General features: G+C 38.0%; 1 protein-coding gene across 28 annotated transcripts in view; it reads left to right on the top strand.

Annotated features, from left to right (window-relative positions):
• LOC108396673 (putative neutral ceramidase C) overlaps window positions 1–22,476 on the top strand; it is a 100,478-nt gene that overhangs the window by 62,642 nt on the left and 15,360 nt on the right. For 27 of the 28 annotated variants that reach the window (XM_073241063.1, XM_073241062.1, XM_073241060.1 and 24 more), the window contains 9 exons: window positions 1,551–1,637; window positions 3,388–3,492; window positions 3,590–3,671; window positions 6,541–6,656; window positions 7,744–7,838; window positions 9,463–9,502; window positions 10,295–10,390; window positions 13,131–13,226; window positions 15,271–15,417. In XM_073241063.1, the coding sequence (XP_073097164.1) occupies window positions 1,551–1,637; window positions 3,388–3,492; window positions 3,590–3,671; window positions 6,541–6,656; window positions 7,744–7,838; window positions 9,463–9,502; window positions 10,295–10,390; window positions 13,131–13,226; window positions 15,271–15,417 (864 nt within the window). Of the gene's footprint in view, window positions 1–1,550; window positions 1,638–3,387; window positions 3,493–3,589; window positions 3,672–6,540; window positions 6,657–7,743; window positions 7,839–9,462; window positions 9,503–10,294; window positions 10,391–13,130; window positions 13,227–15,270; window positions 15,418–22,476 lie in introns of those variants that run through there. The other variant, XM_017659627.3, reaches the window with a different exon arrangement.

Genomic DNA, 22,476 nt, shown 5'->3' with positions numbered 1-22,476 from the left:
GTTTCAAATACCTTTCTATGCATCCATGCACATCCATGCACATGCAATTTACCTCAATGGGATCATATTGTAATGCCCTTCTAGAACCTGCTTCCTTATTTCTAGTAAATATACTTCAAAGCATCAAGTTAACTCAGTAATTTTCAATTTTAAGTACTGTAATTCAGTTAACTAATCCCCTACTGATGAGTGTTTTCTTCCCTCCCTTCTTTTGTCCTTCGCGCCTTCTCTCCTTTCTTTTTTTCCCTTCCTTTGCCTTCTGTGGCCACTGTGCATATTTTCATCTGTGTATGAGTTTCACCTTAGGACAAATTCTTACCAGTGAGTTTGCTGTCAGAGAGAAAGTGCATCTAACTTAAACTGCACATTGCCTAGAGGTGCCACTCACATTTCCTCCCTCAGGACACGGGACACAGTTTTTCTAAACTCTCAGGGACACCAGGTTTCTCAATCTTCAGTTTTTGTCAACATAACATGTAGTTCTCTCTTTGTAATTTAGACTTACATTTAATTATTCATGAGCTTAAAGATATTTTAATGTTGACTGACCACTTGCATTTCTTTTTTTGTGAATTACCTATTTCATCTGTATTCTATTGTGTATCCATTAGGGTGCTTTTTTTCTTTTCTTTTCTTTTTTTCTAGTTTTGTTGAGATACAATTGACATATAAATGTATAATTTAAAAAGTGTACAGTGTGACGATTCTTTGAGACACACATAGAATGCTTTCACTGCAAATAAGAGAAAACCCAAATCAATATGGATGAATCCAAAGGTCATAAAGATTTTTTTTCTTATTGACTTTTTTAAGCTCCTAAAATATTACAGCTCCTAACATATTAAAATCATTTTCCATAAACAGTACAGGGTCCCCCTTCACCTCAGTTATCAGTTGTTTTTTATCCTTACTTATGTGTTGGTTTTCTGTACCTGGGTGTTCAAAATGTTTAAGTTGTCAGATTTATTAAGCCTGTCCTACATAATTTTTAGAAGGGTATTTCCACACCCTTCAGTATTAAAAATATATTCATTAGTATTTTCTTTTTTGGTTTCATTCATAATATTTAAGTATATAATCCCTCTCAAACCTTTCTGATGAAAAAAGTATAGAGCCAAATTTATTTAATGATTTTTTTCCTAGAAGGTCAGCTAGTTGTCCCAATATAATTTTAACTTAGTGTCCATTTAAGGCGGTCATGAGTGAGAGCTATAGGCAGGAACCAGCAAACAAAAAGATGTGCAGCAAATGGAGAGCTGGCCTAGGTTTTAGCTCAGATATTATCTATCTATACAATCTCTGACAAATCCTCTAACCCATCTGAGCCTCAGATTCCTTATTTTTAAAAGTAAGGTGCCAGAATAGATGATTTCTAAAGATATTCACTGCTCCATTTCGTGTATATCTGTTTTTTATAATCTGAGAAAATATCTGAAAAGAAATGCTAGAATGAGACTTTAAAAGTACATTTGCTTAGACTCACGTGTAATTTTGCATTCCTTAAGCTAACTACTTATTTCTTTAAGAACACATCTTGTCTCATTTTCCAGGGTAGCACGTGTATTGCTATGGGGCCTGGACGGGATATGGTTGACAGCGCACAGATTATAGGGCAGACCATTTATCAGAGAGCAAAGGTAAGCTGTGGCCCAACCTCTTTCATCTTCATTTAAAATTGTCCTTTAAAACCCAGACACACTGTCCTTTACAGTGATGCTTTACAATTACTGTAAGAGCAGCAAGAGCTCAAGTCTGGAGGACTGAATGCTGTTCACGTTCAGTTAGGAAGGTGGCTTTCACAGGCCACACAGGGGTGTCTCTCTGACTGCTTGGTTTGACTTCATAAAGGAAGTGCCTTTAAAACCAAGTAATCCGGAGGGCTTGCCTTGGACAGTGGGATAATGGATTGTGAGGTTTTCAATTAACATGGTTGTCAGATAGGACCGGACTGATTCAAATTCTTGGAAGTCATCTCAGGCCTTTGCCTGCTGTCACCTGACCATTTCTAAGCTTTTCCTTCAGTGACAAGGCAAAGCTGAGCACAACTCCTGGCTCTTGCAATTTAGATTCAAATTAGTTCCTACATTTCTTCTTAATGGCAAAGATCATCCATCTTATATTTTTTCTTTTCTTTTTAAAATGTTTTCTGAGGAGGAGAGAATCTTGTGTCCCAGAGATTACTATGAGTTACTCACCCTCCTTCCTTTCCTAAATTTTACCTTCCATTTTCCCCCTGTATTTTGCACCAGCTCCTGTGGAGACAGATTTCTGATTGAACAGATGAAAGATGACCTGGAGTTGGGATATCTCTGATAAAGATAGTTAAATCCCTTCTTTTTATAGCTTACTCAGACCTTTGCTGCATGCCTTTGTGTGTGTGTGTGTGTGTGTGTGTGTGTGTTAAATATTTTTTCCAAGGGCTCTAAAATGTTTCAGGAGCAATTAAGAAAGAACAAAAGCACCCTTAAAAACATCAGATACCAGCCAGCCTAATTGCTGCAGTTTCTTTTTAATTACTGTGGTATTATCAGTGGATTGTTCTAAGTTAACAGATTCTATTTAGGGTGTGCACCCATGACACAGTTTGGTGTCAGAAATTTTGTACCATTCTAGGCCTGCGAGCCATAGAGATTTGTCCCACATTCTGGATTCCCTTCTTGTCAGGGTACAACTTCCGTTTTCAGCAGGGAAGGCAGTTTGCAGCTGGTGTTACTGACGACTTATCTTAAGAGCTCCCTTGTGGCTGTTGAAACTAGAGATAGAGTGGAAATGGTTAGGTGTCAGGCAAAGGGACTTGAGCAGGATTTGCCTGTAGCTATGATACAATAAAAACAAACATTTTTAAACACATTTTGGCTCACAGTTCCTATAAAATTGAAAAAGTATCAATTGACCATATTAACAAAAAACAAAGTGTGGGTGTGGGTGGGGCAGCTGCAACAGATAAATGGAGATTGAAGTCTTTCAAGCCACCCTTTGGCACACACTCTGCCAGAAGGCCCTAGGATTTGGGGGGGGGGGAAACTCCGTGAGAATGCCCAAGGGTATAGTCTCATTCGGGCACAGACATTAATTTGGGCCATCTACTCCTAATCTTAAATTTTCTTGACTGTCTTTTGAGTGAGATTGGGACCTTTTTGTGCCACAGCCTGTATCACTAGAATTTCATATTTGTAGGGACTAGACACACAGGTCAATAGTCTCAAGCTTCTGGGAGGCTGCTGTGGTTGGTAGAGAGATCCATGTGTGCAGAGGCTATTTCTAAGCAGCCAGCAAAACAAAACTTGGCTGAGAGATGCTATTCCAAATTGGTACATATTGGGTACAATTGGTACTGTTTATTTTCACTTTTTTGCTCATAACAGTAAACCTGGGTGGGTTTTCTAGGAACTATATGCCTCTGCCTCCCAGGAGGTAACCGGACCACTGGCTTCAGCTCATCAGTGGGTTAATATGACAGATGTCACCATTTGGATCAATTCTACACACACCGTAAGTGTTTCTGAGTCATACTGGGTAAAGCTGTGGGCTGATCTCATTATTTTCTTTAAGTTCAACTTCTGGTTTTTGTTTAAAATCTTTCCTTAAGGCAAAAACGTGTAAACCAGCACTGGGCTACAGTTTTGCAGCTGGCACAATTGACGGATTTGGGACCCTCAATTTTACACAGGGTAAGGTGCCATCTGATGAAATCTGTGGCTCTGGGTTCTGAAGCTTCAGGGTTCCAAAGGGTTTGGATGCAGCCAATACTTCACTATTTTTATTTTTAATCTTGGTGGTGTGGTGGTTTTCCAGATTTATAGGGCAGCTAGATTTCCCAGGGATAAGTGTCCTTTGCAACTTAGCTTTCTAGTGATTTGAACAGAATCGGAGACAACTTCTCTTTTCATTTCAGTAGGTGTACAAATAATGTTAAATTGGTCTGGGGCTGGGGAGAGTTGGGGGACAGTGCAGGGTGGGGTTGTCACTGTACCTTCCACACTATGAGCTGGCTCTCCTATCTGGTTATTAGTGTTTCTTTCCTAATTCCTTTATTGAAGCCAAGGTTCCTCAGGGCAGAAGCTTTTAGGAGCCTAAAGCATGTGGTCCCAGGTCCCCTTCCTATACAGTTTGTCCCTTGATTGTTGTTGGCTCTAATAGCCTTGAATTCTGTCTGCAGTTGATAGAACACTGATCTCTTCCAGCTTTACAACCGGGTTTCATCTATGGGTGGGAGCAGGGACATTGGCTGGGTGAGCTGCCGCAGTTCCAGCTACAGGGCAGGCCAGGTAGCATGGTCTCCGTGCAGCTTTGCCACCATAGGTGAAGACTGTGCGTGTCCTCAAAGGCCAAGGTTACAGGGGCCACGGGATCTTTGGGATCTTCACTGGTGAAGGCTTCAGGAACCACCTGATCTCCTTTTCTCCTGCTCAGCCCTCTCCTGTGAGGGCTCTCTCGGCTGACGGTGGTGCTAGCTTTGACTCACAGGTGCCCGTGTAATGGTGGTGGCCCTGCTGTCTCATGCATGAACGTGTGCCCATGGAGCAGGGACAGGCCTGATATCTGGAATGTGGGTGTTCCATGCAGCAAGAGCAGCTCCAGGAGCCAGGGCACCAACTTGCCAGTAGTGATAGTGGTTCTGTGCCTAACGACATTGGGCACATGGAACAGCCATGGAATGGGGGACTGGAGTCCATGTATTTGCAGAGAACAGTGCCTCTGGGGTCTAGGACAATGGATAGCACCCAGCAGTGGTGGCTCCAGTGCCTGAGATGGAGGTCCATGCTGAGGTGCTGCAGATCCTGGGACTGGAGCACAGGTATCCACAGTGTGGCCACAGAGCTGGGGGCTGAAACATGGATGTGCATGGAGCAGCTGAGGGCTCTGGGGTCAGAGGCATGGGGTAGGGGTGGGTGCTGACAGCCATGGTCCCAAGGTGGCGGGCGCACCAGCAGCAGCTCACGGAAGAAAAGCAGCAGTGTCTCTCTGCAAGGGGTCTGTGGTGGCAGCGGCCACTGGCCACCTCAGTCACAAAAGCTGCTGATTGCTCTGTGGAGCAGGCTGCCAGGGTCTGTGCCAGCAAACATACAGGGTTCTCCACCATGGAGACTGCAGGGAGGCTGCCATGCAGGGCTGCTGGGGACGGTGGTGACACTGGCTGTGTGGCTGGTACCGATAGTGTCTGCCTTTCCTCTTTGTTGCTAGCTGTCTTGAGATATCCCAGCTAAGTTAATCTCCCCAGTGATCCTTTCTTTGTGGTTATTCTGGCATTTTTTTCCTCTACAGTGTTGCTGTAGATTTTGAATTGGATTCTTGAGCCCTCTTGTGGGCTCTTTTCATTTGTGGGTAACTGTCTAATTGTTGTTTTTTTGTTGGAGGAATGAAGGCTGGTATTTTCTACCCTGCCATCTTACTGATGTCACTCCCCCTTCTTTATTAATATGAGCATTGAAGGCTATAAATTCCCTCTGAGAACTACCTTCATTGTATCCCATAAATTTTGGTATCTTCATTTGCATTGATCTGAATGTAGTTTAATATTTTATTTTGATTTCTTCCTTTACCATCCACTGTTTATGATGATGTTGCTTAATCTCCACTTATTTGTGAGTTTCCCAAATTTTCTTCTGTTACTTTCTTCTAATGTCATTACATTACAGTTAGAAATCAGACTTTATATTATTTATATCCTTTGAAGTTTATTCGGGTTTGTTTTATGGCCAGCACATTGTCTATCCTCAATAATGTTCCACATGCATTTGAGAAGGATATGTATTATGCTGTTGGATGGGGTGCTGTATAGGTATCTGTTAGGTCTATGTGGCTTCTAGTGTTGTTTAAGTTTTCTATTTCCCTGTTGATCTTGTGAATTATTTATTATTTATTATTGAAAGTGATTTGCTACAGTTGGAATTATTATTGTTGATCATCTTCATTTCTGTCAGTTCTGATTAATGTATTAAGTCCATATATTTATAATTATGTTTTCCTAATGGAATTAGAGATTATACATTTATAGATTTTCTAGTTGATATAACTTTCCCCCAGATTGTGGATTTTCGGCTTGGTTTTTGTTTTTCACTCTGTGTGTGTGTGTGTGTGTGTGTGTGTGTGTGTGTGTGTGTGTGTGTATGTTTAGATAATTAAGTGGGGATTCAACAAAGACTCTTTCAGGGACCAAAAGCCAAACAACTGGTACTTCAAGTTGGTGTCATTTTTAGTTTTTAAAGTGGGAAAGAGGTGACTTAAGTTTACAGATCTACAATTAATTATATCACATTGTTTTTATTTGCAATGTGGATAAGGAAGGGCAATAGAAATAAAACTTTAAGGATATTGAACAAAATGTATTCTTTTATTCTATCCGCCACACTGAGTATCTAATTAAATATTGGCTCCTATTTTAGGATGCGCAAGAAGTTTTATCTCTTCTATTATTCAAACTGTTTGGCATTGTTGAACAACAACCTTAATAAAATATCTGACACTCCTAAAAGCATTGTCAAAATTTCAACACTTTTCAGAAGGTTGGAATCAGATTAATCATAGCATTCCTAATAGGGACAACAGTAGGGAGTCCATTTTTGGAGACTATTCGGGATCAGATCCTGGGCAAGCCATCTGAAGAAATCAAAGAATGTCAGAAACCAAAGCCAATCCTTCTTCATACGGGAGAGGTAATGCATTTTGATTATCATGGTGAAATTAGTATATTGTTATTTTTAAATTTATGATTTGTCATTTATGACTTGTATCTCTCTGTTGACATGGGAGGTCTTAGTCTGATATTCCCATATCAGACTTTTAATATTAAAATGACAGATGCTAGGAATCAAAATCCAAGGAATAAATGGTATGATTATTATATATTCTCACTTAGAATTTATGATAAACATCTGAAGCAGAACAGTGGAAAAAGAAGAATAAGAATAATATTTGTCTTATTTAGGATTCACTTATGTAGACTAGGACAGGAGTTCATACAGAATTCTCTGCAGAGAAAAACATCTCAGGTCGTATAATATGGAACATGTTTATTCATATCTCAATTTTTGCACAACTGAGGCAAGATTACTAGCCACAGCAATATTCTTTTATTACTCCTTCGGAATATGGATTTTCACACTCTAAATGTCAGAAAGTCATGCCAGTGTTCATAATATGAATTGTTCAAGTAGAAAAAAATTTTTTAAAGGTTTTTTTTCCCTAATAAATCAGTTAAACTTCTTTAGGAAGAAGAAAGAGAGGAAAGGAAGAAATAGAGGGAAAGACTGTACACTAATCTGAGTATGGAAAAGGATAGATTCTCTTGGAGAGAACTTCGAAAGTAAGGCAAGATTTGGTAACTGAAAATTGAGAGCGCTGTTAGAGTAAAAAGAGAAATCATTAAAATTAAGCTATTCCAAATAATGGAATTCCTTATTCCTTTTGTATAAGGATAGTCATGGTACTTTAGAAGAACTCTTGGTTATCTGTTACACATTGTGATTCCACAATGACAAATCCACCAAAAATTTCATTGTTGAGAATCTAAGTCCGGGTAAATGGGGCACTGGCAGTTCAGAGTCATATGTTATGACCAGGTAGAATATTTAATACCATGTCAAGAATGAGAAAGAAAATCTATGTCAGTAGGATAAAACACCAAAAACAGTTAGAAACATTTAAAATCCTTTAATAAAGGAACTTCTGTGAGCATAATCTGTCTCTCGGCCATAGAAAGAGTAATAGTCCTAACACAGCTTTCATATTTTGGGTTCTTAGTTGTCCAAACCTCATCCCTGGCACCCAGATATTGTTGATGTTCAGATTATTACCCTTGGGCCTGTGGCCATAACTGCCATCCCTGGGGAGTTTACGTAAGTTCTTTTTTTTTTTTTTTTTTGTAGTTAAAAATGTAATTATGATGTCTGTATCTCTGTTGGAATCGCTTCTTATCACGGGCAATGATTCTGTACTGACTCCTTTGTCTCTTACTGTACTATGCTTGGCAGCAGTGACAAAGAGTCCCACCCTCGTGGTGGGGCCTCTGGAGAGTAAATCTATGACTATTACTAGTAGGTAACTTGAAGCAAACATAAACATTTGAAAGCTTCTCATTCCCAATTATTATAATGCAGTGAATTATTATGTTTGTGGAAAGACTTGAAAAATATTAAAATACAGGTACTTGAAACAGTTAGTTTAGGTATAAAAGCCTTGAAGAGTATTTCAGAGCTGATTTGTGTATAGTCTTTCCTACCCTATTAAGCAGCAATTTTGTATCTTTCCAGTTGCTCAGGCCCAAAATCTTGGAGTCATCCTTGACTTCTCTCTTACTCAATTTTCCCCACCTTCAGTCCTTCAGCAAATTCTGTACATTCTACCCAATATTGTCTGTCACTCAGCCCTGGGCTAAGCCACTGCTGTCTCTCCCTAGATCGCTGCAGTCACCTCCTGTCTTGCCTTCTTGCTTTCTCCCTCACTTATCTCAACACTGCAGCCACAGCAATCCCTATAAAACGCACGTTAAATCATGTCGCTGCTCAAAACCCCCAGGGGCTTCCCAGCTAACCCCAGGTTCATCCTCAGAGCCTTGCAGTATCCTCCTGGGCCCTATGTGATCTTCTCAGCAGCTTCTCTGATCTGATTTCCTATCAATCTTCCCCTTTCTCACTCCACTTTCAACCACCTTGGCTTCACTGTTAATGCCAGACTATCAAGCCGGCTTCTGTCTTAGGGCCTTTGGACTTACTGTTCCTTCAGCCTGAAACTTTTACCCTCCACTTATCCCCATGGCCAGCTCTTTTATTCTTGCCATTCTCTGCTCAGATCTCTAACAGAGATGCCAGTCTGGCTTGTGCTGTATACCATTGTCTTCCCCCCCTACCACGTCCAGCACCACACTTCAGCATCAGTGCTACCGTCACCACCAACACCATCTCTCCTGTGGCCCCCCTGCTCCCTGTCATCCTTACCCTACTTTGTATTCCCCAGAGCACTTACTGTCATCTCACTCTTTATTTGCTTATTGACCATCTTCCCTCTGTAGAATGTAAGCTCCATACTGTTGAATCCTTAGCACTTAGAAATGGGCCTGGTGTATAGTAGGGGCTCAGTGTTTTATTGAAGGATGAAGTGAATGACTGAAATGCAAAGTTTTTTGTGGAGAGGAGCAGTGCACTCTCTACATGCCTCAGCTCTTATTAACATAGGATGTAATCAATATATTTTATTGAATCAGTAACAGAAAATTATTGTGATCATTTGCCAGTGATATTTATTGATTCTATTTCCCTCCTTCAAGTTGCCTATTTTCAGTTTAGGATTTGTTTTGAACGTAAGACAGGAAAGAAACTTTTGCATTCTCATTAGAGTTCCTACCTACTTTACTCTTGCATGATGAAGCAGAGTAACCTTCTGGCTTTCACTACAAGTCTTCCCATGTATTTTGCCTACATTCTGGAAAGGAGACACTTAGGTATTTCTGTGTTCTTGACTCAGGACCATGTCTGGACGAAGATTTCGGGAGGCAGTTCAAGCAGTAAGTTAAAAGTGAAATAAAATATCTATGCATTTATACTTGGTGAAGATAAAAGAATTCCCTATCCCTATGATCTGATACCTTTTAATTAACCTTTGCTGAGATGACTAGAGTTTCACACTTCTTGAAAATAATGGCTAGAGGTGAATATGAAATATTGGTGGTTTAAGAACAAACTACAAAATGTAAAAGAGGGTTAAAAAATGTAAGTCAGGTTAAAAATGTTTTATTGGTATTTATGTATAAATAATTTAAAATTGATCATTTTTTAATTGAATCATAAATAACACCTAAGTACTTTAATATCTGAAGTCCTTTCTAAATAAATCTAACATATGTTGGAAATTTTGTGTTTTACCTATATTTATGATTTTCTTTATATTTAGGAAGTATTGTAAATGGTTCAAAAATGACGTAATCAACAAATGTCTCGCTATGTGGAGCTGCAAATCACCACTGTGGTTAGCTAATATCCTCCCATTACATATTTTTAGAAATAGATAAAATATCTGTATTTTAGTAATAAGATTGTACTTCTGCAAATGCAATCATTAAGATATTCATGGATCCATTACCTTGCCCAATCCCAGTGCAGAGTTATGACCCTAACTTTTTATCAAGGACTCTTTGGTACCTCTGCATTCCCAGGGAGTTTTGATCATGAGGAAGAATATTGTTAAGAGAAACACCTTACACTAATGATTCACATCTGTGATTGTATGTTAACTATAACTGAGATGATAATATACTTTAAGATGAGTAATTTTATGGGCCTTACTTTCCTCCCTCCAGGAATTTGCAACTTATGGAATGCAGAATATGACTGTTGTTATTTCAGGTCTATGCAATGTCTATACACATTACATTACCACCTATGAAGAGTACCAGGTAAAGTAAAAGGTTCTCATCACTTAAATGCATTATACCCTAGTCAAGACTGCTGGGTCAAATGCAGGTTTTCTTTCTAGAATTCTTTAATGATGTTCCTGAGACATGATTTTGTAAAGCAGGTAAGATAATGATAAGCCAAAGGCTGTATTTGGAAGTGCTAGGTTTACCTTTTCCAAACTCAGGTCAGAATTCTAGTCTCACTGACTTTCACTTTCCCTGAAATAAATCGTTTTGTAAGGGCCACTGGTAATAAGCTTGGGTTGTAACATACAACATTCATAACTCTACCGTGTTTCTCTTGGTGCCTTCAGTTTCTGTAGAACCTGGGAACACCCCTACTCAATAGCTATTGAATGCCCTAGCTAAGCATCTTGCAAATGTGGTTTTAAGTAGTCCTCACAATAAGCCCTGGGGTGGAGTAGTAGTATATTCATGATGTACATGAAGAAACAGAGTCCTAGAGAATTTAGGGGAGACTGTGGGCTAATAATGTTTCATTGTTTATAAATAGTACAGAAAGTAGCACAAGTATCTTTTAGCAATAGTAGTTAAAAACGTGAAGACAGTCTTGAGTACTGCAGTTAATGGCTTCTAATGTATCTGCTGATAGATCTTGGTGGTCCTTACTGAGGCATGCAAATGGCCTTGTAATACCTTGACAAATTGTCAGTGATACCAGCTGTAGAAACTGCCTGTTGCCCTCTGTTGATTTTACTGAAGGTTCCTGCCTTCTATGAAATCCTGTTGAATAAAGCTTCTTAATTGGGGTAAATCTGGGTGGGATAATTTTTCATTTATCCATTTTTTTCATTTTTCTATAGCCATGATTTAACATTTCCCTCAGTTGTGAATGCACACAACAAACAGCAATAATATTAGCAGCACCTCTGACTTTGACATCAGTAAGAATCGCAGATATTTTTCATATCATATACAGTTATTGCAGATTTGGAAATATCTTTTTCTCTCATAGCTGTTTTAAAATCACGGTAGTGATTAGATCTGCTCCTAAATCTTGTTATTCACTAGCATAATAAAGAAGCCCAACATTACTTTATTGCAAAACTGCTTTATTATTTTCTAATTACTTTATTTCAATGGCATCAATTTCCTTTGTCAACCCATGTACTTTTTTTATGCATTTGGAAGCATTACTCTGAGAGGGGTCCATAGACTTCAACAGAACTGCCAAAGGAGTCCATGGTTCACATCAGGTTAGGAACTCCTGTTGACTTGGCTCCTGGTTCAGAGACATGCTGCTGCGAGGATTAGTATTAATTAATTAGCTAATTAATCGATTCACTCATTCATTAAACAGATAATGGATTGTAATAGATACTGTATTAGCCACTATCTGGGCATAAGAATGAACAAGAATCTGTCCCTGCCCTCAAAACTACTAGAATTTATAGTGTAGTGAAAGACAGAGAAGAAGGCAGATTATTACATTTCTGTGAAAGGGATGCTGCACGAGGTGATATGAAAATAAAGAGAAAGTACCAATCTAGCCTGTGTATTTGAGGATGGGGACTGACAGATAATTGGGAAGAGGTAATATCTGTCTGAATTCTTGAGAATGAGAAAGGGCTAATTAGGCAAATAAAAGTTAGGGAAGGTGTTCTATATAGGGAACTATGTATGCAAAGGTCAGGGGGGCTGATGTAGTACATTTAAGGGGCCATAATTAGTTGAGTGCCATGGAATGCCCGTCCTGAGGAGATGGGATACCAGTAGGAGGCAGGGGTTCGTTAATAGAGATGTTACGCTATGCTGCAGAGCTTTGACTCAAAAAGGAAGGTTTTGGGGAACTGCAGTAGAATTCAAAGAAAGGAACGTTCTGATCAAATTTGTAATTTAGGAAGGTCATTAAAATGGCAGTGCAGAAAATGAACTGTAAGGACAAGCATGGAGGTGGAGAACCAATGAGGGAGCTTTGTTACCATCTGGTGAGAGCTATGGGTTTGACTGAGGTAAAAGCAGTAGAGACAGAGGAAAATGAAAGAATTCAAGAGATTTTAAGGAATGATGACTTGGAGGCTTACAAATAGGATGAGGGGGAGAGAGGGGTGTTTAAGTTGGCTGCCGGGTGATCCCAGCATGGGAGACTAGGGGGAAGGCACTCACCGAGATGGAGAAGGCCGTGAAGAAAGCTGGTATACTTGGAGTGGCAAGTTCCGTTTTAGATTTGATGAGTTTGAGGTTCCCATGGAATAAACAGAGGCTTGTAACTCAGGTAAAGGAGATGTATTTGGTTCTATTTATAACTATGATGGGTTAAATGCCCTCTCCAGACCCTGTTTATCCAGGAATTACTAAGACTATCATTTTTCCTGGTTTTTTTTCCTCCCTTGTTATACCCCTTGGGGGAAAACATTATGTTGCAAGTACTAAGATAGACATAAGCCTGGGAGCTGTTACTCTCTTTTGGATTAAATGGACTGACTGTCCAAATGGCATAAACCAAGAAAACCCACTGTCTTTAAGTAGTGCCTTTAAGTAATTGGTGGGAGCCATTTACTTAAGCTGGTAAGTGGAAATGCCTACCTTCCTTTGCCATAATTAATCTTTTTTTATTTTTTATTGTTTTTATTGAAGAACAGTTGCTATACAATAGTACATGGGTTTGAATTAGGGTAGATGTCCAAGAGTCAGTCACACCTCACCTAAGATACAGCATCTCTTTAAATGGATTGACATATGCTGCACAGTGTGCCACTCTGCTCTGCCTCTCCTGCAGGTTCAGCGGTATGAGGCAGCATCCACGATTTATGGGCCGCATACTCTGTCTGCGTACATCAAGCTCTTTAGAGTCCTTGCTAAGGCCATTGCAACGGTAACCAAACACTGTGGGCATGTGTGTCTCAGGCGTGGGGAGATGCAAGGAAGCAAAGCTATGAACTTTAGCTTTGAGGGTTTGGTTTCTTTGTAAAAATTTACATTAAAAAGTTATAGCTATGTGGTATCTCTAAGAAATGAAACTGGTAATATATTTAGATTCAGTTCAGATCTTACGGTGGTGACAGCTTTTCATACATACCGTCTCATATTATCCTCACAATCATCACGTGAAGTATGGAGGCATCCTTTCTTCCCATTTTTCAGATGAGGAAATAGGTGCAGAGGTGATAAATGACCAGGCTTACTATAACTGTTACTGGGAATGAAAGCAATATTCTCTAATCCTGTCCAGAGTCTCTCCAATCATTTCACAAGTTGGGTGAGTCATCAACTGTGAGATGCCCAATCACTGTATTATAACATCCCTGAAACTGGGATATATCTTCTAATGAGAAGAATTATAATTAGTAGCATATTTTTCTTTCTTGGTGGTTAAAAGCTAACAATAGTTGTTATCATCAATAGGGGCTTCAATCTAATGAAGTATAACAGTACTGGGTAGATGTACACATTGTATCTACTTAAATTATGTATACCTAAACAAGTTTACTTAAAGGAGTTCCACTTGTGGAAATCTTCCTTTGTGATACAGTTATTAACGAAGCTGTGCTCTAGTGTCAGAGGATTACTCCACAAGCAGGGTAAAGAGCCTAAAATAATAAGCAGATCCTTAACATAATACCATATAAGCCCCAATAAAAGTTGTGAATAAATTGTAGAATAGCAAAGACAATAATGCCCTTTTCAAGTAAGAGCTTGGATATATTAAATTGGAACGAATAAAATTTCTGTTTCTTTAGGGCAAAATAGTTGAATATTGGCAATATCATATGCCTCCATGTAATTACTTGCTGATTGTGTGTTTGAAGTTTTAGCAGAAGGTGTTTACTTAGGGTATATCTTAATTACCTGATTATTGTCTATCGTAATGTTCCTCTCAGTTTTAGCTCTGATACTTTTTTTTTCAAAGTAGGACTATTTTTATTTTTCATCATAAAAGCTATAACTATTTGTAGAATACTCAGATTATACAGAAAAGTGTAAACCTACAATCCGTCCCTAGAGTTAAACTGCTGTTAACTTTCAATACAATCATAGGTCGTTATCTCCTCCCAGGAAAATAGATTCTTTAAATTTTATAATGATGTGTAGGGAGAAAAATGAGATTCATTTTGTGGAAATTTGTTCATATCCAATTTTATGGTCATACATCTAAGACAGCTATGGAATCTTGAAAAAAAAAAAACACTGACTATCTCCAAGCCTATTTTCTCATTTGCAAAATAGGAAGGATAACAGATTATGTGGTTGTTGTAAAGATTAAAGTGAGGGTTATGGCACATTAAATACATATGAAGGGCTATGTAAAATTTGAGATTAGCATTTTGATGATACTATTGAAGGTGGCAAATTTTGTGAAAAACAGATTAAGCCAGTCAAGATATAGTCTGATCTTAACTTTTAAATTAAAAATATACCTAGTATATTCTTTTAATTGGCACAGTTCTCAAATTTAGAGGGAAAAAACTTGGTAATGACTCTGGATAAAGGCTCTACATTTTTTAAAATTTAAAGAATAGTTTTAGTGTCATGTTACAAAGGCTTATATGTTAGGCTCCTGTCCAAAGGCACACAATTAAACAATGGCTGTCCCAGAATCTAAAGCTGTGTAGCATGCTTCCAAGCTCATGCTCTGATCACTGGACTACAATACTGCCTGGAGGAGTGAAGTATGTTGCCTATGACCAAAATTTTCTTCTAGTGACAAAAGTGTAAGTTATGGACATTGAGACTCACGTTTTAGCATGGTTCTTGTCACATTTTGTTAAAGTCGTTAGCTCTTGGAGTGTGTGTGTGTGCGTGTGTGTGTGTGTGTGTATACGTGTTTTCTTTAATGAAGGCATTTCTGGGGTTGGGGGCCTTGGAAAATGGTCTTAGACTCTGTGTGGTGTGCTTCTTAAGCAAACGCTCTGTTTCAGGACACAGTAGCCAACCTGAGCAGTGGTCCTGAGCCTCCATTTTTCAAACAACTGATGCTCCCATTAATTCCTAATGCTGTGGACAGAGCACCAACAGGCAAAACTTTTGGGGATGTTCTGCAGCCACTGAAACCTACATACAGAAAGGTAAGACTCACAAAGAGATCACAGACTCTTTCAGAAGCCTGTGTTTGGGAATGTGGGGGAAGATGTTTAATGTTGCCACTGGCCTCTAAATATGCCATAGACCAGCTGTTGGTAATGATAATTTTGACAATTGTTCATGTCTCTGCACAGGCTCTGCAAACATGAGAATGGGGAATACTAGTTTTCAGGTAGTAATTTTATAAAACTGAATTTCTAACATCTGAATTATCCCTTGTCTTTTTAAATGAATGATTATGGTACCAATCTTTGGAGATCAGAAAAGTCTCTTAGCTGAAGGACAGGAAAAGCACCTAGAAATGAAGTGGCATTAGTACCACTACTGTTTTACGTTGATCTTGTGTCCTGCAACTTTGCTAAATCATTTATTCTAATAGATGTTTTGGGTGGGTGGATACATTAGAAATTTTTACATGTAGTATATGTTATCTGTGAATAAAAACAAGTTTACTTATACCTTTTTGGATTTGCTTACTAGATGCTTTTACATCTTTTTTCTCTTGAACAGGCCAGAATCTTGAATACAGTATTGAGTAGAAATTATAAGACTGGACATCCTTGTCTTGTTTCAAATCTTAGGAGGAAAAGTATTCAGTTATTAAGCATGGTGTTTTCTTCAGGATTTTTGTAGATATCCTTTATGAGGTTACATTCCCTTTTATATCTAGTTTGTTCAGGGTTTCTATGAAGAGTGTGTATTAGATTTTTTCAAATGTTTTTCTATGCCTACTGAGGTGATCATGTAGTTTTTATATTATTCTGTTAATATGGTGTATTGCATTAGTTGATTTTCAGATATTCAGTTGATATGCTGTTTAATTTGGTTTGCTAATATTTTGCAAAAGAGTTTTATACTCATGTCCATGAGGGATATTTGTGGTCTTCTTTTCACTTATATTTGTATCAGGGTAACACTGGTCTCAAGGAATAAGTTAGGAAGTATATCCCCCTGTATTTTCTGTAAATATATGCAAGTGATTGCTGTTACTTTTTCTTTAAATATTTGTTCAGATTTACCAGTAAAGTCAAATGGACCTTCTGTTTATGGAGAAACTTTTAATTACTAATTCAATTCCTTTATTTGTTATAGGCCTATTTAGATTTTCTATTTTGGGAGAAGGGTTAATTTTGTCTTTCTAGGAATTTAATTTGTTTTTATGAATCTGTATCTTACTAAGAATTTGCATCTTCCTAGGAATTTTCCCCTTTCATATAAATTATCTAATCTGTTGGGATAAAGTTGTTCATAATATTCCCTTATAACTCTTAAATTTCTGTAAGGTTTATAAAGATGTCCCCTCTTTCTTCCTGATTTTGGTAATTTGTGTCTTCAAAGAGCTACTTTTTAACTTCATTGATTGTATCCATTGTTTTTCTGTTTTTTATTTCATTGATTTTTGCTTTAGTGTTTTATATCCTTTCTTCTGCCTGCTTTGATTTTATTTTGCTCTTTTTTCCTTCATTCCTTAACATGGAAGCTTAGGTTATCTTTATGTTTTAGTGTACCTTTTTTATTCCTCTGTGATTTTTTTTTTGCTATTATTATTTTTATTTTTTTTTAATTTTTAGAAGTCTTACATTTCTTCTGTTAAATTTATTCTTATTACTATTTAATAATACATATAATACATAATAACATGCAAAATTAACCAATCTATTTCACATCATTTCACTCAGTAGTATGGAATAGATATGGCAGAAGCATACATCCTTTCTTTGATCCTAGTCTAAGGAGGAAGGTGTACTTTTTTGCCATTAAATATGACATTAGCTAGGAGGTTTCTTCCCCTATTTAAAAAAAAAATTTTTATTAAAGTATGATTGATATACAGTCTTATGAAGGTTTCACATGAAAAAACAATGTGGTTACTACATTTACCCATATTATCAAGTCCCCACCAAGACCCCAATGCAGTCACTGTCCATCAGTGCAGCAAGTTGCCAGAGATCCACTATGTGCCTTCTCTGTGCTACACTGTTCTCCCCGTGATCCCCCACACCATGTGTACTAAACATAATACCCCTCAGTCCCCCTCTCTCTCCCTCCCCACCCACCCTCCCACACCCCTCCCCTTTGGTAACCACTAGTTCATTCTTGGAGTCTCTGAGTCTGCTGCCATTTTATTCCTTCAGTTTTGCCTCATTGTTCTACTGCACAAATGAGGGAAATCATTTGGCATTTGTCTTTCTCAACCTGGCTTATTTCACTGAGCATAATGTCCTCCAGCTCCATCCATGTTGTTGCAAATGGTAGGATTTGTTTCTTTCTTATGGCCAAATAGTATTCCATTGTGTATATGTACCGCATCTTCTTTATCCATTCATCTACTGATGGACACTTCGGTTGCTTCCATGTCTTGGCTATTGTATAAAGTGCTGCGATGAACATACGGGTGCATAAGCCTTTTTGAATCTGAGAAATTGTATTCTTTGGGTATATTCGAAGGAGTGGGATTCCGGGGTCAAATGGTATTTCTATTTTAAGTTTTTAGAGGAACCTTCATATTGCTTTCCACAGTGGTTGAACTAGCTTACATTTCCACCAGCAGTGTAGGAGGGTTCCCCTTTCTCCCCATCCTCGCCAGCATTTGTTGTTCTTAGTCTTTTTGATGCTGGCCATCCTTACTGGTGTGAGGTGATATCCCATCGTGGTTTTAATTTGCATTTCCCTGATAATTAGTGATGTGGAGCATCTTTTCATGTGTCTGTTGGCCATCTGAATTTCTCTGGAGAACTGTCTCTTCATATCCTCTGTGCATTTGTTAATCAGGTTATTTGCTTTTTGGGTGCTAAGGTGTGTAAATTCTTTATTTATTTTGGATGTTAACCCCTTGTCAGATATGTCATTTACAAATATATTCTCCCATACTGTAGGATGCCTTTTTGTTTTGTTGATGGTGTCCTTTGCCATACAAAAACTTTTTAGTTTGATGTAGTCCCATGAGTTCATTTTTGCTTTTGTTTCCCTTTCTCGAGGAGATGGGTTCAGGAAGAAGTTGCTTATGCTTATATTCAAGAGATGTTTGCCTATGTTGTCTTCTAAGAGTTTTATGGTTTCATGACTTACATTCAAGTCTTTAATCCATTTCGAGTTTACTTTTGTGTATGGAGTTAAACAATAATCCGGTTTCATTCTCTTGCATGTACCTGTCCAGTTTTGCCAACACCAGTTGTTGAAGAGGCTGTCATTCCCCCATTGTATGTCCATGGCTCCTTTATCATATATTAATTGACAATATATGGTTGGGTTTATATCAGGGCTCTCTGGTCTGTTCCATTGGTCTATGGATCTGTTCTTGTGACTATTATTTTTTTAAGTTATTTTCCTAGTAGCTATTTTAGGGACTTGAAAAGGAAAGAGAACTTTCTCTTCTCAACATTCTACTTCCAGTACTTCTAACAGCAGATGTGTGGAGGTTTTTCCCACAACAAGCAATTCTCCAATTCTCTGTGGTCTCCAACTAGGTGTCCTACAATTCAGTTCAATTAGAACATTATTTACTTGGGGTTGCTGCAGACTAAAGTCTCAGTCCCACAAGACGGCACCCCTGCCCATTTCCACACACATGTCAGACCCCAATGGTAAGTCCAAGCTGTCACCTATGCTTCTGACCGACAGACTATAAATTGGAGATTCCCACACCCACCCTTGGGTTCAATAATTTGATAGAATGATCTCCCAGAACTCAGGAAAACAGTTTCCCTACTAGATTACCAGTTTATGATAAAAGGATACAACTCAGAAATAGCCAGATGGAAGAGGAGCATAGGGTAGTGTGTGGGGAAGGAGACAGAGCTTCCATGCCCCTTCTGTCTTCTCTACACATTCCCCCAACTGGAAGCTCTCCAAACCCTGTACTTGAGAGATCTTTAAGGAAGCTTCATTTATAGTCATCATTGATTCAATCATTGGCAATTGGTAATTGACTCAACTTTCAACCCCTTCCCCTTCCCTGGAGATCTAGGGCTTGGATTCAAAAGGGGTTGGATTTGAACTCTCTAATCACATGTTTGGTTCCCCTGGCAATGAACCCCATCCTGAGGTTATCCAGAAGCCCCCAGCCTCTAGTCATCTCATTAGCATACACAAAGACCCACCGTTTCAGAGATTCCAAGGATTTTAGGAGCTGTGTGCCAGAAAATGATGGCAGAGACCAGATATATATATTTTATTTTTCATAGGGCTATAACATACATCTTAACTAATCAAAACCTACTTCAGTATAATACTAACTTAATCCTCAAAAAATAAAAAAAAGATTTTTTCCAATATATCTTCTTCCTTTCCCATCCTTTGTGATATTACTGTCACATATATTACATCTATATATAAAAGCAGTAAAACAATACTATAATTTTTTATACAATCTTGGGCCTTGTAAAGAAGTTAAGAGAAGATATGAAAAAGCATATTTAGAGAATATTTTTTGATTTACACACATGTTTACCATTTCTAGCGGTCTTTATTCTTCTTAGGAATTTGAATTGACATTAAGCATCATTTCCTTTCAGCCTGAAGGACTTTAGTAATTTCTTGTAAGATAGTTCTGTGAACAACAAATTCTCTCAGCCTTTATTTATCTGGACTGGCTTTATTTTGTCTTTATCTTTGAAGAACAGTTTTGCTTTATTCTTGGTTAGGAAAATTTTTTCTTTCATCACTTTAAATATGTTATCCTTTTGCCTCTGTCCTTCACTATCTAATGAGAACTCAATTATTAATCTTAATTTAGTTTTCTTATAAGTAATGAATCATTTTTCTCTTGCTGTTTTAAGATTTTCTTTTAGTCTATTTCTCATACCAGTTTGCTACAATGTATCTAAATGCAAATCTCTTTTTGATTATCCTTCTTGACATTTGTTGAATTTCTTGAATCTGTAAGAAAATGTTCACCAAATAGGGAAGTTTTCACCTATTATTTCTTAAAAAAAATTTTTTTGTCCTTTTCTCTTTCCTCTAATTCTGGGACTTCTTTTTTGTGAGTGTTGGAATATTTATTGTCGCACATTTTTTGAAGCACTGAATTTTTCTTCAATGTTCTTTTTCTCCCTATTCTTCAGATAGGATCACTTATATTGATAAAGTCCAGTTCACTTATCCTTTCTTCTGACATCTCATTTGCTATTCAGCCCCTCTAGTGAATTTTTCACTTCAGTTGTGATTTTCTTTTTGTTTTCTATATGTTAATATTTTCTATTTGTCATTATTATACTTTTTTTTTTCATTAGAGGTAGTTCTAAACTTTTATTTCTTAGATGCAAAAATGTCCTTTACTATTTTTATTAGGTGTAAAGTCTTTTTTTTAATTCATAATTTTAAAAATTCATTTTGTTATCATTAATCTACAATTACATAAAGAACAGTATGTTTACTAGACTCCTCCCTTCACCAAGTCCCCCCCACAAACTCCATTACAGTCACTGTCCATCAGCATAATAAGATGCTATAGAATCACTACTCGTCTTCTCTGTGTTGCACAGCCCTCCCCGTGTGCTCCCCCCCCCACATTATACATGCTAATCATAAGGCCCCCTTTCTTTTTCCCCACCCTTATCCCCCACTTCCCACCCACCCTCCCCAGTCCCTTTCCCTTTGGTAACTGTTAGTCCATTCTTGGGTTCTGTGATTCTGCTGCTGTTTTGTTCCTTCAGTTTTTCTTTGTTCTTATACTCCACGTATGAGTGAAATCATTTGGTACTTGACTTTCTCTGCCTGGCTTATTTCACAGAGCATAATACCCTCTAGCTCCATCCATGTTGTTGCAAATGGTAGGATTTGTTTTCTTCTTACGGCTGAATAGTATTCCATTGTGTATATGTACCACATCTTCTTTATCCATTCATCTACTAATGGACACTGAGGTTGCTTCCATTTCTTGGCTATTGTAAATAGTGCTGTGATAAACATAGGGGTGCATTTGTCTTTTTCAAACTGGGCTGCTGCATTCTTAGGATAAATTCCTAGAAGTGGAATTCCTGGGTCAAATGGTATTTCTATTTCAGTATTATACTTTTAAAATATTCTTTGCACATGATTTATATTAGTTCTTAGAGCATTTTTATAATAGCTGCTTTGAAGTCTTTGTCTGCTGATTCCAACATCTGAGGACACAGAGAGGCAGTTTGATTGTTGCTTTTCCCCCTTAGTTTAGCATGGGCAATAATTTCTTATATGCATATCTTATAATTTTTTTGTTGAATACTGGATTTTTTTATGTTTTAGAAACTCTGAATTCTAGCTTCACCTCTACCTTAGAGTTGCTGTTGGTTTTGTTTGTTTGCTTATTTAAAATTTGTCCGGACTAAATTAGTAAATTCTCCCTTGCAGTGTGATGCTACTGATATCTTTACTCAGTTTTTTCATTCTTGATTTTACTTTTAATTCTGGCTCTCAAGGGGTTGCCACTGTGGTTACATAATTTAATGTTCAGCTAAATAATGATTATAGTTTATGCTTAGATGCCTATAACTCCAGGGGAAAATATGTTCCCAGCCCAGGGAAAATTACCTTTGAAGCTGAAATCAGTCAAAGGGAGAAATAAAGTGGGAAAAACCCATTTATTGCTTACAAGCAGTCATCTACTTTTGCTCACCTGTGTCTCTCATGACCCAGCTGCAAAAAGGGGACCCCATCCAACCTTTCCGGTCCAGATATGCCCTTGGTTTGCCTTGTAATCACCTTTTGATATGGAGATGCTCTAAGGCCAGGCAAGAGATTCTGGAAATACTGCAGTGTTACCCACAATGTCCCAAAGAGTAAGAGTTTCAGTCTCTGCTAATAGATCTGTGTGGACTGGGGTATGCATTCAATTTTCAGATCGTTTTCTGTTTTCACTAGCTTTTAATTTCCACTAGGTTCCCTATGTGCCCTCTGCACCTACATACAGACTCCATTGACCAGGGATGTGTGAATGGCTTGGGCCCTCTATGGTCTTTGCACTGGCATGTTCATAGCCTCTAGTCAATCCAGGATAGGAGGAGAGCTTATTAGGATTACTACGGTTATCTTACCCAAAACACTACTAAATCCCTGACTAGTCT

Source organism: Manis javanica, chromosome 7, assembly GCF_040802235.1.
Source record: "Manis javanica isolate MJ-LG chromosome 7, MJ_LKY, whole genome shotgun sequence".
Classification (NCBI taxonomy): domain Eukaryota; kingdom Metazoa; phylum Chordata; class Mammalia; order Pholidota; family Manidae; genus Manis; species Manis javanica.
This window is presented reverse-complemented; position numbering and strand designations above follow the sequence as displayed.